This window comes from Ovis canadensis, chromosome 21 (assembly GCF_042477335.2).
Source record: "Ovis canadensis isolate MfBH-ARS-UI-01 breed Bighorn chromosome 21, ARS-UI_OviCan_v2, whole genome shotgun sequence".
Taxonomy (NCBI): domain Eukaryota; kingdom Metazoa; phylum Chordata; class Mammalia; order Artiodactyla; family Bovidae; genus Ovis; species Ovis canadensis.
The window spans coordinates 48219210-48242521 of NC_091265.1; the positions used below are offsets into that span (position 1 = coordinate 48219210).

The 23312-nt window shown below is 37.8% G+C and overlaps 1 protein-coding gene across 4 annotated transcripts in view; it reads right to left on the reverse strand.

Annotated features, from left to right (window-relative positions):
• ARHGAP32 (Rho GTPase activating protein 32) overlaps nucleotides 1–23312 on the reverse strand; it is a 199228-nt gene that overhangs the window by 83600 nt on the left and 92316 nt on the right. For 2 of the 4 annotated variants that reach the window (XM_069565476.1, XM_069565473.1), the window contains exons 3-6: nucleotides 21977–22068; nucleotides 21419–21460; nucleotides 20974–21058; nucleotides 61–147 (exon numbers count right to left, since the gene is read on the reverse strand). In XM_069565476.1, coding sequence (XP_069421577.1) covers nucleotides 61–147; nucleotides 20974–21058; nucleotides 21419–21460; nucleotides 21977–22068 — 306 coding nt within the window. The remainder of the gene's footprint in view (nucleotides 1–60; nucleotides 148–20973; nucleotides 21059–21418; nucleotides 21461–21976; nucleotides 22069–23312) is intronic. The other 2 variants (XM_069565475.1, XM_069565474.1) reach the window with 1 other exon arrangement.

Here is a 23312-nt window from a genome sequence, read left to right on the forward strand (position 1 = left end):
TCATTTATATTTAATTCCTATTAAATTTTATGTGAAATGGAGAACCACCCACAAAATTACCTGACAAGCAATGTGCACGAGGTAGACCAGCTCTTTAGATTCACAGCCATTTTTTGTTACTTCATTCTGTTCTTCCGAAAGTGATAGCTATGTCGAGCAAAAAGGGTAAGAGAGAGGAAAAGAAAGTCATGATTAATGAGCAAGAATATGATCAGCATTCAGTAATATTTGGGCCCTCACATCAATTTAATGTAAGATATGCCTTATATTAGAACTTTATTGCTTAAAGCAGATAGATAAAATGAAGTCAGGATTTTTTGAAAAAAATGCTTCTACTTGAAAAAGAATAGCTACATGAATATGCATAACAGAATCAGTTTGCTGTACACCTAAAGCTAATGTAAGATGTAAATCAACTATACTCCAATATAAAATATAACCTAAAAAAATAAATAAATAAAAATGTTCCTAAAAATTGTCTTTGTGGCATATATCTACACTAGCACAACTACAGAACAGCAGTAAAAAATAAAATAGTACATTCATTCTATAGCAGGCTTTCATGTCCTTGATGTATAGCACAAATATGAAAGGAAGTTCAAGTGGGCCTCAAATGACAGTGTGACCAGTGGTCTCAGAGAGCAAAGGGTCCATTACGGGGACTGCACACTGGCTGCTCAGGCAACAGGACGGGCCTGCAGACATGTTTTATTTCAGACTCACCATTGTAGGCCTGCACATTGGATTTTATTTTATTTTTATTTGAACCACAGCTAGCGTTTAGAAACTGAATGATTTCATATGAAAAAATACAAATTGCTGGCTCCTGTTGAAAAATCTGAACGTCTGAACTACTGGACCCATATTCTCACATGGGCAACAACTGGCTGGAGCTGAGAAGTGACTATCCCTTTGAATGAGGCCTGTGTTCTCCAAGAGTCTTTGTCGCAGAAGCTATTACTGATTTATTTTCCATCGATATCTAGGTGGAATGTTAATTATCATTCATCTTGCTACCTGCTTTGTTATTTTTTTACACCGTACTCACTTCACTTATTCACTCACACATCTGTTCCATCTAGGGATGTGCTTTGCAAACTCAGCTCCAGATACAGACAACCCTGAGTTCAAAAGTGCCACTAACTGGTTACATAATGTTGACCTACCTACCTAATCTCGCATCTGGAAAATGGGAATGATATAAAAACACCCATTCTCAAGTCTGTGCATATTAAATGAGATAATGCATTTAAAGTGTTCACCAAGGTGCATGGCACTCAGTAAGCACTTAGCAATCATTACCTATCATCATAGGTAATATTGTAAGAAAATAAAGTTGACGAGAATATATTCTCTACTTTTAAAAGGAGTATCACTGAAAGTATTAAAAAAAGAAACAACCAACCTCCTGGTATTAAGTAGGAGAAATCTAGAAGATAACAATCATTCTCACACTAGCCAAAACTAGCCAGATTAACTACAAAATGAGTTCCTTGAAAATTGAAAAGAAACCTACACAAGCTAAGTTGCAAACAGTGACGAAAAGACTTTCCTGAGATAGAAGAGATTCCTATGGATGTGCCTGGATGCCTGGCAAGGATGCTGGAGGATAAGAAACCTGCCTTAGACAGGTTAGGGAGAAACCTGCCAAACCTCAGATGACTGCTTGTGGACTGGAGCGAGGAACTAAAATTCCAAAGAGCGTTGTGCAGCACACAGTCAGTCCGAGGCACTCAGCAATGGACTCCCACAGGTGTTCAGGTATCAACAAGTAGATCAACACACCACCGGTGGGGCCAGGGCGAGAGAGCAGGAGAACTGAGAGAGAGATGAGCCCGTGTGTGACGTGTGTAGAGCCTCCCCAAGCACAAGACAGCTGAGCACTGGAGATGGAGAGAGGGCAAGAGAGCTGAAGCCCCTGGAACACTTAACAAGTAGAGATTGGAGGGGCATAGAAAAGCTGAGAGAAACCCCACTGGGGCAACGCTGCGTGTAAGAGTATAAGGCAGCTCCACGCTAGAATGAGGGAAGGGGAGCCAGAAAAAGCTGGATAGCAAAGAGAACTAGCAACCAGAGGGGCTGCTCTCCCTCAGTTCACAAAACTGCTGGCTTAACAGTAGAGCACAAATAGACCTCAACGATTTTCAATCTTCCCTGCTAAAACAAACAAACCAAAAAAACCCTCCTGAATCAGAATACTTAGAAGTAATGATAAACAAAAGCAAAGTAAAGTTGCCAAAGGCCAGGTCTACATCAGGCTTCCCAGGTGGCTCAGTGGTAAAGAACCCGCCTGCCAATGCAGGAGATGCGGGAGACTCAGGTTCGATCCCTGCATTGGAAAGATCCCCTGGAGGAGAAAATGCCAGCCCACTCCAGTATTATTGCCTGGGAAATCCCATGGACACAGAAGCATGGTGGGCTACAATCCTTAGGGTCACCAAGAGTTGGACACAACAGAATGACTGAACCCAACATTACCACAAGGTCTAAATCAACCACAGATCAGCTTGACTCTGCTCACTCCAAACATGACTAACACACCCTAATACAACAATCTAACAGAATGGAAGAAGAAGGGCTAAGTCCATTCCTGGAGGTAAAAATTATTGATTTTAGTTTCTACTATCTCTTACATATTTGGCATTAAAAAATTACAAAATATACACGGAAGCAGGAAATTGTGATCCATGGTCAACAGAGCAAATAAGCTAAGGGACAGACACAGAAATGCCCCAGATATTAAAATAATAAAAAGAATTTAAATTAATTATGGTAGAAATTCTAAAATTTAGTTTGAAAAGATACTATGTAAGAAAGTAAGAATACACAGAATTCTAGCAGAGACTGATCTGCAAATATATTCAAAAGATAATGCTACAAATAAAAATTATGATGTCAGATATTAATGGCATACTGAATACAGTAGATGAAAGAATTATTGAACTTGGAAACAAATCAACAGAATGTATCCAAGCTGAGGCAGAGAGGAAAAAAAGAATGATCACTCAATCAACAACAGTATACTTGAGATCTCTGAGACAAGCAACATGTACAACAGGCGTGCCAGAAGGAAATGGGATTTGAATGGGACAGAGAAGTATCTGCTGAGGCAAAAGACAAGAATTTTCTAAAACTGGTAAATGATATCAACTAACAAATTCAAGAAACAGTGAACCTCAAGTAGGATCAGTTTCAAAAGTCACAACAAGGCATATCGTAATCACACTTTCAAACAACGAAATAAAGACAAGAATCTTGAAAGTAGACAAAAAATATATATATATATATAACTTTAAGGGGAAAATAAAGGTGAATTCTCACCAGAAGTAAGAGAGCCCAGAAAACAAACAGAAACAACTTTAAAGTGCTGGAAGAAAAAGCCTGCCAAATCTGTATCCCATAAAAACAAGCTTTAGCAATTTTAGGAATATAAACACATTTACAAATGACAACAGCTGAGACAATCTGTCTCTAACAGATTAGTGCAACAATAAAAGCTAATAGAACTTCCTCAGATTGACGGGAAATAGTACCACACAAAAACCCAGAACTTCAGGAGGGGATCAGCAACATCAGAAAGGGTAAGTATGTAAGTAAATATACAACACCTAAATTCTCGACAGTAACAGACAGCAGAAGTTTGATACTAACTTAACAGTTTTGAGAAAAGAAAATAAATGAACCTAAGTTTTATTCAAACCTAAATATACAAGAGAAAAGAAAAAAGCATTTTCTGATGAATAAAAGCAATTAATTCCCATCAATACATCTTCAACAGACTTCTAAAATGTATCCTTAAAGATGAAAAAGAATTCCAGGATAAAGAATAAGGTAAAAAGCAGAAATACTGAGCAAAGAATTCAGCAAGTAAGTATTGCATCAAAACAAATCTTAACGTGTAACAAAAATGGTGATTAATTATAAGAGATAAAGAGATGAAACTATAAATCCTAAACAACACAACCATGAAAGACAAGAAAGAGTAATTCCGCTTAAATCATTCTAGCTGGTACTGCTTGAAAGAAGAGTAAAGAGATTGATAAACTTTAGACTAAAAATTAGGTGTTCAAGTTAAATTTGGAATGATAACCACTAAAAGGACAGAAAAACCCTCTTCAGCTTTCAAACAACAAAGAGAGAGGCAAAAAATTTTACATGTCAATACCTGTAAGAGAATTATGAATAGAAGCAAAATCAACCTTCCTAAGCAAAACCGAAGCAGGGGGAAAAAGACAGAAGGAGAGAGCAGATTTCCAAATTAAGGCAAGGAGATGGGGGAAAAGCAAAACAGAAAAGTCAAATGGCAGCAACAAAACAGTGCAGGGGGCAGCTACAAACTCCAGTACCTTCACAGAAACATGAAAAAAAAAAAACAAGGAAAAACTCTCTTGTGAGAGTGAGAACCAGCTTTCTCCCTACTCTAGAAACAGCAGAAACTCATGAATCTGTTCAGGGTAAGACACATGCACACCAAAGACACACGAAGGTCCTGAGCTCAAACTTCTACGTCATCCTTAGCTCAGGCAGAGATATGAGCCGCTTGGTTAAGTGCTGAATGGACACTCAACACGAAGGAAATGTGCAAAGACTGGAGAAGTAGATTTCTGTTTGTTTTACTTTTTATTTTTAGCTCCTGGCATTCAAAGGAATTCCCTGACAAAACGCTTCTGGAGCCTGTGCTCCCTGCAGTGGCCGTGCAAAGTCCTCACCACTGGACTTCCAAGGAAGTCCCAATTTTGTAGATTTTAAATAAACGATATTAGACACACTCAGAGAGCTTAAAGAAACTACAAAGAACTAAAGGAAAGCAGGGAAACAATGTATGGAAAAAATGAGCCTATCAATGAAAAGAAAGGAAAAAAAGGGAGCCAAACACAGATTTGGGGGATGACAAAATCGTTACCTAAAATGAAAACTTCACAAGATGAGAGCAACAGCAGATTTGGGCAGGAAGAAGAATCAGGTTACTTAAAGAACGGGTAAATAAAAATATACAGTCCAGGCTCCAGTGGTTAGGACTCCACACTCTCATTGTCGAGGGCCCAGCTGCAATCCCTGGTTAGGGAAAGAAGATTCTGCAAGTCACTCAGCGTGGTCTCACACACACACACACACACACACAGAGATATACAGTCCAAAGACACACACACACACAGATATATAGTCCAAAGAAGAGAAAGAAAAAAAGCGTGAAAGAAAATGAAAAGTACCTACGGGACCTGTAGGACATCATAAAGAGGACCAAAGCAATACATTATCAGAATTCCAGAAGGAAAAAGACATAAGGAGATTATCTGAGGAGTGATATTAGGAAGATGGACGAATAGAAGAACACCAACTTTAGACCCCTTCACAAAAATAGGTATTAGCAACTATCCATCCAAGTTTTTATAGTTATCACAATGGGATACAACAAACCAAGTGAAAGATGAGTCAAAATGGGGGTAAAATATTTACAATACACATGGACAGATGTTTAAAAATAGAATATATAATGAAAAAAATGAAATGGGTGTTTACCTACCCTAGTATCATGAAAAGTATCTGGAATTTAAGTGGGAATCAGTAACTATCTGATGAATGGTTGAATAAGCAGACACAGTCTCACTGGAATACAGCACTTATTTTCAAAACTGAATTCAATCTCTTTGCCTGTATAGTCTCTTCTTCCTCTTGAATTCCCAAAGTGAGTAACATAACTACTCCCCCAGCTGACCAACCTAATTACCCTAGAGCCCTCTATCACCTCCTCCTCTGTACACATCCTTTCTTTCATATTCCCAGGGTCAAGATCTAACCTATACCTTTAATTCATTATTCTCTCCTATCTCCCAAAACTTGCCTCTCAACCCTGCTCCTGCTCCCACTTTCCCTGCTGTTTCCCTAGCTCTGGGCCTCCCTGCATCTGATCCAAACAGACTCGATGAATAAGTAGAGTGGTCTTCTGATTTCTTTCCACTTCTTACTACACACTGCTCACGGTAGCTTCTCAAAATTCCTCAATACTTTGTCAGTCCCTACTAAGAAACTAACTTAAAGCCAAAGTCCAAACACCTTAGATGAGCCCTGAAGGATGGCATTTCTCCAGATTATTTTCTAAACCCTGTTTTTCCACCATCATTCTAACCCGTCCATCCCCTTTCCTTCTGGGGACCTTGGTCTGTGGTATTTCTCCTGGTCTAAAGGCTCTTCACGTCTATCTGTGCATACCCAAAACCTGTTCAGTCCTCAACAAAGCCTTCCTTGAATGCCACAGGAAATAACCTCTCTTGCCTTTGAATCCCTATAAGAACTCCAACAATCTTACTACTTTTATTGGCATATTGCTTACTTCCCCTGAGGAAAGACTCTCTTATCTACTTCGTCACTGACACTCAAAGTACCTGCCACAGACAAGGCATTCAGTAAAATCATTCTGAATTAATTGTTTGTAGTCATTAAGACTTCTGCTACTCACAAGTCTCAACATCAGGATGTTTTACACAGTACATGAAGCACATATACCTAGAGTATGCACACCATGAAAGATGAGGCTACATTTACCTATAGAAACTTATATGACAGGAACATAATGATTTATTTTTACTTCCTTTGACTTAATCTCAATCCTTTGCCTATAAGAAAAAGAACACAGAATTTTCAAGTCCCATCTTCTGGATTTCTTACAAATCTATTTTTGGAGTTATTTTTCCTATATTCACTTTTCTATCACCATGGAAACCAAGCTGAAATTAGTGTTGTTAGGATCTTTAAAAATACAACTCTATTCAGCAAGCCTTCAAGTGTTCAAAAAGTCCTTTCTCTGCATGGAGAACGGAAATCAGCGTAAAGTTGTATAAAAATATATCACCCCACCCACATAAAAACCATTCATCAAAGTTTAATCAACAGATTGCAAACTGAGCAAAGAAAGAGTTCTTTTCTTTTTATTCATCTTTTATAATGCTATTATGGCTGCAGTTTCACTATGACATACCTGTGTAGTTTGTAAACAGTTTTCCTCACCTCCATAGACTGTAGTAGACATGTAAACAAGAAAAATAATTTCTGTTGCATGCGGTCTGCTCACACCTATGATCAACATCCTAATATTCAACACTGAAAATACGTCTTCAAAACTACTGAGTTGAGAACACCAAGTGGACGAATAACTCTATATTTGAGATGTAGCTCTATATTACCTTTTAGGTGGGTAATAAGTGAAGCAAGTTCTAATTTCAGAACATAAGGCTAAAATCAATGAGGCAAAATCTCAATTCAAATTTCTTAGGAGAAAGCTAGAGAACTACATGCATCTTAATAAACGTAATGGTCAATTTTTCCTTCCAGAAGGGGAAAAGAACACTGTTTCTGCAGGGGAGTATCAGAAGAAGGAACTGGTTTGCTAATCCTTAAACACCAGAACCACCCTCAGCTCAACAAGAGTTTCCCAGCATGAAGAATAAATGGAAATAAGATTAAAGGACATAAGAGCAGAATCACAGTCTCATCTTGTAGGTGCTCACTCCAGAACATATATTTGTTGGGAAACAAAGCTTCATGAGTATTTTCACATTGCTATATGGCCAAAACATTTTGAACAAACAGACTTCAGCACTGAGGTTAAAGAAAGACTGAATGGGAATCCCCGAATGCCAGAGCCTCTGGAGAAAGTCTTCTCTCTTCCCAAGTCCAGATGTTTGTAAAACAGACATCTTTGCTGCTTCTCCCAGAGAGGGTGTGTTTACTTTCCAGAGCAGAGTCCCTCCATCCACCTCCAGAAAGGCAAATGGACAGAAGTACCAGCTATCCAACAGAAACTCCAAATTTCAAAATTTCAGAGTCTGTCTCTCGTGATACGAAAACCCACTGTCCACATGAGGTATACATCTAGTTCCTATTGCATCACCTCATGGAGAACTGAGGCAAAAAGAACCAACATGAGTTACACTGTGAGGTTATAAAAGGTCTGATTTCTGATGCGGAGACCTCACGTTTCTGTTACAGAAGGACAGAGATTAACCCTGACAAACTGGCATGTTAGCCTCTAAGTAGAGAAACATCTCAGACTCTTCACAGTTTCAGACTCAATAATATGACTTTTGTAAGTCCAGCTCCTGGAAGTGAACTGCATGTGTAATGTGACTCCAGCATATCTATACATCAACCAGTTTTACACACCTAACTTCTAAACTGGACAATCTCAAACCAGTTAAAATCCAGGACTTTGTTGATGGCAGCACTGATAATTCACTATGTCAACTCTTCATTTCAAATCTTCCCCTCAAATGACAAAGATTTCTAGGCATAACAGGAAGTATTACTATAGAATATGTAGAAAAGTAGGGTTGAAATTTATGTTTTGGTTTGAGGGAGAAGACTTTCTGGTAGGGATAGAAATAGTAAAATTATCACGGCCTTTGTTTCAAATGGTTATATACAAATAACATAAACTTCTAAATAAGATAATTTTTAACTGGAAACATCTACAAGCTAAATCTTGAAACTGAAAGTAGTATTAAGAAGACGGGGAAATAAGCACAATGCCTGAAAGTCACACAGATAGGTACCAAAACTTCTTGCTGGTACATGTTTCTATAAACGTCAATGGCTAAATTTAGAGGAATTCTTAACCAGGAAGAAAACTTAATCTGTTTCCAAAATAATCTACTGAAACTGTTAAATATTAGATCAGTATAACATAAAGAAAGCTGAGCACTGAAGAACTGATGCTTTTGAATTGTGCTGTTGGAGAAGACTCTTCAGAGTCCCTTGGGCCTGCAAGGAGATCCAACCAGTCCATCCTAAAGGAAATCAGCCTTGAATATTCATTGGAAGGACTGATGCTGAAGCTGAAGCTCCAATCTTCTGGCCACCTAATGCGAAGAACTGACTCTTTGAAAAAGATCCTGATGCTGAGAAAGACCGAAGGCAGAAGGAAAAAGGGCCGGCAGAGGATGAGATGGTTGGATGGCGTCACCAACTCAACGGACATGAGTTTGAACAAGTTCCGGGAGATGGTGATGGATAGGGACGCTTGGCGTGCTGCACTCCATGGGGTCACAAAGAGGCAGACACAACTGAGCGACTAAGCTGATACCGAAATACTGAAACTGAAAATGTGGAATCCATACATATGGTCCTCAATGTTCCTGTTCTATAGGGTGAAATAAAATGTTTTCTCTGGTTTCCTTTATTTTTAAACCACAAACCTTATAAATACATTACAATTTCAACATTCTAACCTATAGGTTTAATTCTATCTGAAAATGGAGCTCAATTTTTAAATCAATTAAAATTATAGAAAATGCATCTGTTATTTTAACATGCTCTATTTCACAATTTTATATAAGGCTAGTATGTATATTAAAAGAAATATCACATCTAAATAAACTGACTACTAGATCACCAAGAATATAATCAGTACAGTCTTTCTTATGAGGGGTAGTTTATCACAAAATTCCTTATAGTTATAACGCTTCCTATTTGCAATGATTTTCTTTATCCACTGCCCCAATCCTGATACCACTACCCTCAGGTCATCAGGAAAGTATTTCTTTCTACATTTCATAGATTATGGCCTGATTCACCAAAGTTCACTTACAACATTTGCCATTCTCCAAAGTTCTTTAACATTTATTAATTTCACCTCACTTAACTATCACAGTACTCTGATATTTTTGAAAATGTGTTTATCACTATTTCACAAAAAGGAAACCAGCCCAGAGAAGTTAAAGAACTTACTTAACAACGCACAGGGTACACTGTACTATTAATCATCAACTGCTTTACCTTTAAATGCACTGAAGATGTAGGCTATTTCAAAATTACGGTTTATTCCTGCTTGACAGTGGTTTTGTCAGTGTATCATTTTCTAGTACTTTCACAAAAGAATGTTCAGAATAGCTCTACGGCCTTGATTCAAACACAGACTGCCACCACTTAGCAGCTGTGACCTTAGGTAAGTTCTTAAACTCCTTCTACCTCAAGTTCCTCAACTGAAACTGTTATGAAGAGTCAATAACAAAACGGTACTTCGTATAACTTAGTATACTTAGTATAACATCTGCTTCACAGAAAGCATTCAATAAATACTGGCTAGTATTTTTTATTATAATTCCAATTATTTCATTTAAAATAAAAATTCAGGGCCTTTTAATTTGTTTATATTTTATATTTTTACTTTTCAACATTTCTACAGTTGGATCAAACTCTATGACCTTTCCCTACATTCTCAGTATCAAGGCAAGAATATGTCTGCTGATACAAATGAGTCTGCTGACAGAAAGTGTTAACTGAAAAAAAATGCACAACCTAGTTTTAAGAATGACACCACAGTAGCATTTCCGAGTCCCATGCATAGCAGCTTTAGCAGAGAACCCTCAGGAGACAAGTATTAAATTCATACTTTTTCTGTGCTGTATTTCAGTCAAAATCTGAGCTCTTGCATTCGGGTTAATTTAACTTAATCCTTTATATGAAATTGAATAAAAAGAAACATTAATTCACAGGTTCAGAATTTCATGCGCAGAGGTGCCTGGCAGGTTGCAGTCTATGGGGTCACAAAGACACAAGACAGGACAGAGTGACTAACATTTTCAGATAACTAAATAAGAGAATGCAAACCACACATATCCTATACACTAGATGGCGCTGTCACACCAAGCACAGCAGAGACTAATGACAACAGTGGAAAGCTGAATAAACTACACGTGGCAAGAGATGATTTTCCTTCTTACTAAAAAACAGCTTGTGAATGTGAATAAATCTTTCTTTTTTGGACAAAGAACTTGATCCACAAAGAGAAGTGCAATAAAGATAATAAATTTTACAGAATTTAAAATGACATGCAGTTTTAATTAATAAATAATAAGCTCTTTCTAGTAAGTACTGTTATCTTGTTTTTTCTGGTTTCAATTTCTTAATGAAATTTACAACTTAAATGTCAAATTCTGTAGTTTACTCAGGGAGAAAAATGTCCAAACTCAAATGCACTTATTAAAAAACAATGGCCAAAAACAAACGAAGTATCAAGAGTATCTATAAAATTTTATTTATCTAAGGAAAAAAGTTTGCTTAGGATTTAAGCTAATAAATAATAGGGAGAGAGAAATGAAGGAGGGAGAAGACAAAAAGTCTCAAGTTGATGAATAAAATTCCAAGTTGGTTTCTTGATAAGACCAAGCGTTAAGAATATCTGTACACAACAACTTACACCTGCAAATATGAAGACCTACATTAAATGGACACGTTTCTAAGAAAATATAGAAGATAAAAACCAACCTAAGGAGAAGGTGATGGCACCCCACTCCAGTACTCTTGCCTAGAAAATCCCATGGATGGAGGAGCCTGGTAGGCTATAGTCCACGGGGTCGCTAAGGGTTGGACACGACTGAGCGACTTCACTTTCACTTTTCACTTTCATGCACTGGAGTAGGAAATGGCAACCCACTCCAGTGTTCTTGCCTGGAGAATCCCAGGGAGAGGGGAGCCTGGTGGGCTTCCATCTATGGGGTCGCACAGAGTCGGACACGGCTAAGGCGACTTAGCAGCAGCAGCAGCAGCAAGGAGACACTGACTAGACCTACAAAGAAACCAATGAACAAAACCAGACCAATAATCTCGACTAGACCAATAATCAAATTATATCAATAAACTGAAATGGTACAGATTAAGCCTCCTGAGAACCAAACAGGAAAATTCTAAATTTTCAAAGAACAGGTAATTCCCATTTCTACAAATTATCTCAAGACATTTATTTTTAAAAGGTCATGGGGCAGTGAAGTTCTCTAACTCAGGTTAGTGAACAAGTACAATATACAGACCAACATCATTAATGAACACAGATGTAAAAATCATAAAATCCTGAGTGAGTAAAAAAGGGAATTTATTTTTAAAATATATAGCCTGGAAGTAGGGTATGTTCCAGGAATACAGATGTTTCAGCAACCTATTTCCGTGACTAGAGTAATGATTCTAATTGGTAGACAGCTTCCTCGTGCTCCATATGAACGGGGACCAAGAACATGACGTGGTACAGCCTCTTTCTGCCTGTGTCACTGCATCCTTTCACCTCTTCCCTTTGTCACATCCCCAGCTCATTTAAGTCAGAGCTCACAGTGCATCTCAGCTAGAGGGAACATTAGCTGTCATCTAGTTATTCCAGAGTATCCAGGAACCGTACTTCCTTTTCAGAATTCAGGTAAACAAGATCAAGCATAACTAATAATCTCCACTGTGGTCAAGACTGCATGGCACAACGAGTGCCACACCCATTCCACCCCACACCAGTATCCTTTTACTACTCAACAGGACAGTGCCATCTTCTACTACATATTACAACTGAAGACAGTGAACTGATTCTTGAACTGGAAAGTCAGAGATAGGCTAAAGTGAAAGTCACTCAGTTGTGTCCGACTCCTTGCGGTCCCAAGGACTACACAGTCCACGGAATTCTCCAGGCCAGAATACTGGAGTGGGTAGCCCTTTCCCTTCTCCAGGGGATATTCCCAACCCAAGGATTGAACCCAAGTCTCCCATATTGCAGGCAGATTCTTTACCAGCTGAGCCACAAGGGAAGCCCGAGAATACTGGAGAGGGTAGCCTATCCCTTCTCCAGAGGATCTTCCGACCCATGAATCAACCCGGGGTCTCCTGCATTGCAGGCGATTCTTTACCAACTGGGCTATGAGGTAAGCCCTAAGGTCTGCTAGAATTGAGCTGAAGTAGGATTTGAGCATAGCCGTGCAATCTAAAGTATTTATTGTCGTTGTTCAGTCGTTTAGTCATGTCCAACTCTCTGCAACCCCATGGACTGCAGCACACCAGGCTTCCCTGTCCTTCACCATCTCCCGGAGTTTGTTCAAACTCATGTCCATTGAGTTGATGATGCCATCTAAGCATCTCATCCTCTGTCGTCCCTTTCTCCTCCTGCCCTCAATCTTTCCCAGCATCAGGGCCTTTTCCAATGAGTCAGCTCCTTGCATCCGGTGGCCAAAGTATTGGAACTTCAGCTTTAGCATCAGTCCTTCCATTGAATATTCAGGGCTGATTTCCTTTAGGACTAACTGGATTGATCTCTCTGCTGTCCAAGGGACTCTCAAGAGTCTTCTCCAACACCCCAGTTCAAAAGCATCAATTCTTCGGCGCTCAGCTTTCTTCACAGTCAAACTCTCACATTAATACATGACCAGAAAAACCATAGCCTTGACTAGACAGACCTTTGTTGGCAAAGTAATATCTCTGCTTTTCAATGAGCTATCTAGGTTGTTCATAACTTTCCTTCCAAGGAGTAAGCGTCTTTTAATTCCATGGCTGCAATCACCATCTGCAGTGATTTTGGAGCCCAAAAAAATTAAGTCTGACACTGTTTCCACTGTTTCCCCATCTATTTCCCATAAATGATGGGACCAGATGCCTTGATCTTAGTTTTATGAATGTTGAGCTTTAAGCCAACTTTTTCACTATCCTCTTTCACTTTCATCAAGAGGCTTTTTAGTTCCTCTTCACTTTCTGCCATAAGGGTGGTGTCATCTGCATATCTGAAGTTACTGATATTTCTCTCAGCAATCTTGATTCCAGCTTGTGCTTCTTCCAGCCCAGCGTTTCTCATGATGTACTCTGCATATAAGTTAAATAAGCAGGGTGACAATATGCAGCTTTGACGTACTCCTTTTCCTATCTGGAACCAGTCTGTTATCCCATGTCCAGTTCTAACTGTTGCTTCCTAACCTGCATATAGGTTTCTCAAGAGGCAGGTCAGGTGGTCTGATATTCCCATCTCTTTCAGAATTTTCCAGTGTATTGTGATCCACACAGTCAAAGGCTTTGGCATAGTCAATAAAGCAGAAATAGATGTTTTTCTGGAACTCTCTTGCTTTTTCAATGATCCAGCGGATGTTGGCAATTTGATCTCTGGTTCCTCTGCCTTTTCTAAAGCCAGCTTGAACATCTGAAGTTCATGGTTCACGTATTGCAATTAATCTTTACATCTAAATTATTTTATAAGCAACTGTGTCTTTCCATCTAAATAAAATTGAGAATCAGAATTTATAACATATGAGATTAAGAATAATTATTTTCATTTTATAAATCAAAGCCTTAAAGTTAAATATAATACTATCAGATTTTAAATATTTAGGGGACAGTGACATTTTCTAGGATACAATGGCCTATTGCAACTACAAATTCCCCCTATCTGAGGAAGAAAAAGAGATATTAATATGAAAACAAGAAATCTGTACGTCTAAAAGAAATTCAACAAATCAGAATAATAAATTTTAAAAAAAGGTATGCAACTGCAGAATGTCCTGCCACTGGGACATATTATTAGACAACAACTGAGTCAGTCATTGACAGGATGAATACTTGTTAGGATAAACCAGAGGTGCCAAGTCCAAGGTTCATCACCTCTTCCAGACACATTTTACTAAGTTTTCCCACTTACATTCTCCTCAGAACATACTGTCAATCCCATGTTAAAAGTAAGTAAGGACTCTGAGAAGGAGGATTCTGGGAAGATGGTGGAGAAGGAAGCACCAGGAATTTCCCAGATTCTGGCAGAATCTGATACAATTATTCTGCAACTCTGGAGTCCACTGGAGGCTTGGGACTTCCAGGGGAAGGCTTAGAGGATAAACTGTGGTGAATCGTGGTCCATCTAGCTCTCAGCACAGCAGCAGCTGTCCAGCACAGGTCCACAGCACATGCCACATACACTCAAGGAGCAGCCTGCAGGCAGCTTGTGAGAACCAGGGTGGGCAGAAGGACCCCAATCCCACAAATGAGAAGGATCCATGCTCTGAAAACTGCTGCTCCAGACAGCAGAGGTGCCAACAGGCAGACAGTCATTGTTGTTACACCCCCATATTGTTGGAAAACCCTCCCCCACTGCCTAAAGCCACTTCCACAGAATTTTAAAGGCCAGTGCTCCTCCTTTCCCTTCTTAATTTTTATTTTTCCCTTTTGAGGAGCCAGACATAGACTCGGACATTCTAAAGCAATTGCATATATGGGGGAAATTAGGAAGTGACCACACACAGGTCCATGGGGAAGTGAAGATTCAGGAAATACCTGAGGAGACCTTAAGTTTAAACATCAGGCTAGTCCTTGGCACACAGTGAGCCAACAAGTTTTAAAAAATAATAATAAACAAAAACAGAGAACCTTAGGGAAAAGGGAAAATCAGATTGCCAGAGCTGCCACATTACTACGTGCATGTGACTCAGTTCAGTTCAGTTACTCAGTCACTTTGCGACCCCATGGACTGCAGCACGCCAGGCCTCCCTGTCCATCACCAACTCCTGGAGTTTACTCAAACTCATGTCCATTGAGTTGGTGTTGCCGTCCAATCATCTCATCATGTCATCCCCTTCTCCTCTTGCCTTCACTCTTTCCCAGCATCAGGATCTTTTCAAATGAGTCAGTTCTTCACACACAGTGGCCAAAGTACTGCAGTTTCAGCTTCAGCATCAGTCCTTCCAATGAATATTCAGGACTGACTTCCTTTAGGATGGACTAGTTGGTATGTGACTAGCTGCTTCTTGCTACTTTTAAGATTCAAATGTCCAAATCAACAAAAAACCACAAGGTACACAAAGAAACAGAAACTATGGCTAGTTCAAAGCAAAAAAATAAGCCAACAGAAACAATCTGCAAAAAAAAAGACAGTAGATCTATTAGGAAAAGACTTTATGCCGATCACCGTAAAGATGCTCTCCAAAACCAAAGGACAATGTGGAAAAAGTAAAGAAAATGACATATGAACAGATGGAAATACCAACAAAAAGAAGTTTCTAAAAAGAAATTCTGCACCCGAAAGCACAATAACTACAGTGAATATTCCACAATAGAGACTTAAGTGCAAATGTGAACAACTAGAAAAAGAATCAGTAAACCTGAAGATAAGGTTTGCTCAATGGAAATTACTGATTTTGAGGCACAGGGGGGAAAAAGGGGGTGAAGAATAGTGAATAGAGCCTAAGGGACTTGTGGGAATCTCAGAATGAGACAAACAAAGGGTAGAGAGAATATTTGAATACTCACTGAAAACTTACAAAACTTGATTGATGATATAAATATAAATAGCCAAGAATCCCAACAAACTCCAAGATGAACTTCAAGAAACCCACACAAGACATATTATAGCCAAACTTCCAAAAGCCAAATATAATGACAGAATCTTAAAAATCACAAGCGAGAAGCAACTAGTTACATATGAGGAATCTTCAATGAGGTTATTAGATTTCTTATCAGAAACTTTGGAGGCCAGAAGGCAGTGGGCCAAGAAATTCAAATTTCTGAAAGAATAAAATTGTCAACCAAGAATACTATAACTGGCAAACCACCCAGCAAAAGTGAGACATAAAATAAGACATTCCCAAATAAACAAAAGTTGAATAAGTTCACTAACATCAGGCATATTTTGCAAGAAATTCTCAAGGGAGTCCTGCAGGTTGCAACGAAAGGACACTTGGTAAGAATTAGAAAACATACAAATAAAGACCTCAGTAAAGGTAATCACATGGGCAACCACAAAAGCTCGGGTTGTGTAACAACACTTTATGACCAGTTTTTGTTTCCTACATGACTTAAGAAACTAATACTTTTTCAAAATTATAAGTCTAAAAGTGAGTACTGGAAATTTAGTCTATAACCCTACATTTTGTTTTCTACATAATTTAAGAGACTAATTTATTCAAAAGAATTGTTAGTTTATGTTTTAGAGCACACAATGTAAAAAGATGTAATTATATGATATCAACAACTGAAAGGTGTGAGGATCAAGCCGTAAAGGAGCAGAACTTGTGTATGTCATTGAAGTTAAGCTGGTAAAATTAGTGTCATAGCTTTTGGATGTTAAATGTAATCCCCATGGTAACCACAAAGAAAATATCTATAGATAGATACAAAAGGAAATGAGAAAGGAACTGAAACATTTCCCTACCAAAATATTAACTAAAAGCAAGATAGGACTAATACAGAAAATAAGGACCAAGAAATCTATAATATATATAGAAAACAAATAACAAAATGACAAATAATTGTTTCTAATCAGTAATTACTATGGATGAAATGGATTAAACTTGACTATCAAAAGACAAAGATGGACACAATGATTAAAAAAATACATGATCCAACTATAATGACTTACTTTAAATTAAAAGCACAATAGGCTATTATGTGAAGAATTTCTAAAACTCAACAACAAAAAAAGTAAACAACTCAATTCAAAAATGCAGAAAGGATTTCTAAACATTTCTCCAAAGACGATTTCAAATTATCAAATGACAATAAGTATATGAAAAGATGATGAACATTACTAATCATTAGGGAAATGAAAATTTTACTATATTCATTGGTTTGACAAAAATGTTCAAAGATATCATATATGCGTTAGTCCAGAAACCTTGTCTCTTAACAGTGTTTGATTCCAAGTATCCAAGGGCACTATAATGGGTGTCTCTACAGACCCATCATGCCATGGATGACCCATGCTCTCTTTACTATGAGACACAAAGTCATTCGTGTCTTTAGTCAGACTGAAGAACCAGGAATCAAGGGGGTGGAAAATGGGAGTGGCGCCACTCAAATGTTACTCTTAGTGACTCATTAGCAAAATTGGTGCTTCCTGTCATCACAACTATATGCTCTGCTGGCCTAGAGGTCTTAGTTCCAAAGGGAGGAATGTTTCCGCTAGAAGACACAGAACTGGAAGCTAAGAGTGTTGTTGAGCTCCTCTGGGTTCCTTACACCTTTAAATCAACAAGCAGAGAAGGGAATTATGCTATTGGCTGGTATGACTGATCCTCACTATGGGGGAAACTGGGCAACTGTACTGTGATGGAAGTAACGCAGAGTAGTCTGACTGTATGGGACCCCCTAGGGTGTCTCTTAGTATCACCATACCCCATCATAAACTAAATGGAAAATAACAAGAACCCAATTCAGGCAGGACTATTAATGGCCAGACCCAGATTGAAGATTTGGGTCATCTTACCAGGTAAAGAACCACAATCAGCTGAAGTTCTTGCTGAGGAAAATATAGAATGAGTAGTGGACGAAGGCAACTGTAACACCACCTACAACCTGATCATTCACAGAACCAAGAACTATACTTGTTAAGAGTACTTACCCCTTATTTTATTATGAATATGTTCGTGTGAAGTGTGTTTGTATGCATGCAGGCATGCATGCACAAGAAGCAAATACTTTCGTTTTCTTCCCCCTCTTATTGCCTTATACGATGTAAGATGTATATCATAGTATTTAAGTATTTTTAACTTTACATCATAGTATTTTAGTTATGGGTTACCAAGAAAAGCAAACACTACCCAAGGACTTAGCATCCTTCTCTAGGAAAAGGGTTAGTGGTTTCAGTTGTATAAAAAGTAGCTAATCATGCTAGACAAAAATATGACATTATTGTCTTTTTTGGTGGTAAGTATGGTTTAAGGAATGCCAAGCTGAAAAGGGGTAGACTGTGATAGTTAATTTTATGTGTCAACTTTTTGCCAAACATTATTCCAAATGTTACTGCTATTTTTTAGATGACATTAACATTTAATTCAGTAGACTTTGAGTAAAGGAGATTACCCTTCATAATGGAAAGGGAGAAGGGGAAGGAGAAAAGATTACCCTCCAGTCAGTTGCAGGTCTTAACAGAAAAGAAGACTGACCTTCCATGAAGTAGAGGGTTCCTGACAGCAGAGTGCCCCAGGACTCAACCTGCAACAGCAGCTCTTCCCTTGGTCTTCAGCCTACTCTGGAGAGTCTGGACTCACGAAACCTCTACAACCACATGAGCCAACTCCTTAAAACCTCTCTCTCTCTCCCGACACATATTCACACACACACACAATCCTTACACATATTCACACACGCACAATCCTTACACATATTCACACACACACAATCCTTACACATGTTGACACACACACAATCCTCACACATATTCACACACACACACACACAGAGTTTTGTTCTGTTTCACTACAGAACTCTGACTAATATAGCTGGTCATAGTTTAAAATAAGGTTGTACTCTTTTTTAAAAGGCTGGTGGGTACCACAGTGTTAAAATATTGAAATACTGTTTCACCAACGACCCATACTACTATAAGGACAGTTCTCTGCACAGGAGAAGGGCCTCAAGGCTCAGCCCCAGTGCTACAGTTTATGTCCCCTGACTGGTTGTCCCACTAGAGGTTCTAAATTATTAACATTGCTCCTTTTACACTATACATATATAACAATTACAAGTAACCTGAATGTTAAAGTCAAAACTATGAAACCTTTAAGAAAAAAAATTAGGACAATATCTTCATAACTTCAGAGTAGGGGAGATCATCTGAAATATGAGAGGGAAACCACAAGCTGGAAGATTTATACAAATATACAGTTACATGAAATGAAGAATAAAATAATCCACATACTAAAAGCAGAATAAAATTTAAAAAGCAGGCCACAGTGTGAGAGAAAGTATTTTCAGTTCACATACAAAAACAACAAAGGACTAGATGCAACATGAAAAGGCTAACATCCGAAATATGTAAAGTATTTCCCTGAATGAAGAAAAAAAATATAAGCAAATCTATAAAACAGAACAAGCAAAGGGCTGATCTAGAATTTAAAACACTAGGACTCTCCAATGCCCAATAAACATTTGAAAAGATAGGCAACTGTATCAGAAATTAGGAGACTGCTAATTAAAATGCAGTGAGAGAGAACTACGTCCCCATCAGATCGGTAAAAATTAACAAGTATCAAACAACCAAGAATGTGGGAAGAATGCGGGACAACTACTGTTTACTGCTTACGGAAGTATACGCTTGTAAACCACTTTAAAAAGTAGTTTGGCATTTGTACGTCAGGTTTCATGTAAAACAAAGTTCACTGAGATGCTGTTTAAACTTAAAGCCAAAAACTGACAATGACCCAAATTTCAGACAAATGAAAGAATTGGTAAGTTACTTGTGACATATGCACACTATGAATTAATACACAGCTATGAACAAACTGAACAAACTGTATCTGTATACATCCACAGGAATGAATTTCACAACGTTAAATGAAAGAAGCAAGAAAGAATACATTCAATAATGAAGCGCACCATGGTTTGATGGGTGGGCTACCCACCCACCCCAAGTGACCCCTGACCCTTCTTACCCTGCTCTACTCTTTTTACAGTAGCTCTTACGTTCTTGGACATCTTCTATGCTCTTTAAGAATGGGTCTTTGATTTTGGTTGCTGTTGTTCACTAGCACAGCCAAAGCACCTCAAACAGTGCCTCATACATAGTACCTGCTCGGTAAATATTTGCTGAACAAATTAGAATAATTCCAATTATATAAAGCTCAAAAACAAGTAAAGCTAAGTACCATACTGATTAGGAATGCATATAGACAGTAAAACTATTTAAAAGATGTAAGGTAATAAATACTACAGAAGTAATGGTATAAGTAACCACTGGGGTAGGGAAGACAAATGCAACAAGAGGGACACAAGAAATTTCTCTCTTAACCTAGACTTTTAAATGTACATAAATATGTATATAATATATACGTATAAATGTATGTGTTTTATATACATGGCTACACATAATATACTTCACAATAAGAAAAACATTGAAAAAAAATTCCATTAGCACTTCTCTGCCTAATCCTACTCTTACCTTCACCCTGACTCATTTATCCATCACCACTATGACCCATACAGAGTCAGGTAAGCACTAAAACAGTTCATGCTGCAGAACAGTCTAGGAATCTGACAGAAATTCTGAAATTTATACTGATTGGACTATACTGTTTCTTGAAATACTACTTGAAATAGGAGTCATCACATGTCAAATATTGGTCAAGAGAAAAGAATAGAAATTTTCACGTCAACCAACAAGACATCAACAGGAAAAACTACTTCTAGGTGTCACCTATCGGATATATGGATATAGACATAAATACGCCTCCCTTCAGTATGTAGTAAATATCTCAAATATACCTGTATGCTGCCAAACTCCACATTCTCATAATGGAAATGTGCACATTCAGCCATCTTTGGAAAGTGACCTTTAGTGAAGGGCAACCTGCAGTAGATGAAATACATGAGAGATAAGATCCCGGAACAGTCGGAACTACTAAGCCTGAGGAGGAAATAAGACAGGTCTAAGAGCTCGTGCAGCAAGCAAAACGTTTAATAAGCACATGTGCATGAGCATAAATATCCACTCAAACCTCTTCAAAAACACAGAGGCAAATGGGAAGTGCACAGGTCAAAACCAAAAAATAAAATAAAATAAAAAGCATCGTTATAGTACTCTCCTGATCTTGACCCACGTCAATGGCCCTAGAAAAACTATGCTTTCGGTAAATGTCATGGAGACTGTGAACAGCCTGCTCTAAGCAGAAGCAGCATTCCCACCACAAAACACAAAACCAGCGTTTACCTGTGAATGTTGTCACAGCCCATCAGTCCTGGATTGGTGGGTCTGGATGCAGAATGAAAACTTTATCCTTGTCTTTCCTCCACTTAGAATAAAAACATAGCTATCTAACCCTTTACCAGGTGAAAAGATGCTTTTTCTGTTTAAAACTGAAATGGACACCCTCAGATTTCACTTCAGAGTCTAACACTGGCATCCACATCAGGCTTTCTCAAATGCAGAGCTGAGAAACAGCGATATCCTAACTCAAAATACCAAAACTGACTTTTCTAAATGACTGATAGCATGTATTAAATGTACCAAAAAAGATATACTTGGACTGTTACTACTGAACAAACACAACATAATATAAAATAACATGAAAGTTATTCCAAGAACAAAATTAAAGTATATTTTTAGACATGTAATCTTCAGACCTGTTCTGCTAACAGTTGAGTCATAACAGTATTATTCAACGTATGGACAGTAAGAGCTCATTTAGTAAGAAATCTGGATAAAAGTTTTAGGAGAACTAAAGAACTGATTTTCATTTATTAAAACTCATTGTAATATTATACTTACTTTTTCACATGTTTAACCTTCATACTGGCTGTACTGCCACATGTCTTAAGACTAAGGTCTCCAGGAATTTCTGGAACATCTGCTCCTCTGGCCTTAAATAAACAAAGACAAAAGATTTATGACCATTCCTTTATTATGAATACATTTTAAAAAGCAGATTATAGCTCATTTTAATGGTCCTGCTAACTCCATACCAAAAGAAATACATACTTATTTAATAATCTCTTAAAATTATATCTCTTAAAATCTCTTAAAATTGCTAAGAACAAGGAAAAACAGTCACCTAAAAATATTTAACCTTACTGTAAAAGGAAAAATTTTCTGTCAAACTAAGAATTTTCATTCTCTTATAATCACATTTTGAAGTCGTTATTGTATTATGTGCCTCAGCACAAATTCTCCCCTCAAAGCTGTTGGAACAAAATAACCCTGATTATGATGATTAATAAAAATTTAAGTGATAATGTGAACATAATTAGGAGATCACAACATATATTTTTCACACTAATATTTGAAAGTTCCATCTATGTAATACCGCAAAACTACCCTTAGTCTGCCAGTTTTCTTGGTGATTTTTTAATTTTAGTGATACATTCAGCTGCATCATTTTAACAACAGAAACTGGAAAATCAAATGATTCTTCACACTCCAGAGAAAGCAAACAGCAAATCCAAATATCTATCTTAAAAAAACAAACTTATGCTATACAATCTATGGCTTGTCACAGAAAAAAAAAAAAAAAAAAACGGCTGTAGCCAATGTCAAATAACGCAGTAGGGGAGAATAATGTGGATTGACCATTTAAAATGAGTTAAGAGGGGATTCCCAAAGAAGATAAATACACACAATAGACTACTACTTAACCTTTAAAAAGAACAAAACCTTGCCATTTGCAACAACTTAGATGGACCTTGAGGGCATTATGCTAAGTCAAGTCAAGTCAGAAAAAGACAAATACTGTATGGTCTCCTCTACATGTGGAATCTAAAATCAAATCAATACAACATCAAACCAAGCTCATAGATACAGAGAACAGACTGGTGGTTGCCAGAGGTGGGAATGGGGAGACAGTAGGTGAAAAAGGTGAAGAGGTCAAAAGATACAAACTTCCGGCAATAAAACAAAAAAGCCATGGGAACTTAATGTACATGTACAGCACAGTAACTGAAATTCCTACCACTGTCTCGGGCATCTGAAAATCGCCAAGAGAGTAGATCTCAACAGTATTCATCACAAGGAAAAAAAAATTTGTTAACTATGTATGGTTACAGATGTGGATCAGACTTACTGTTGTGATCTTTCACAAAGCATACAAATATCAAATCATCAGACTTAC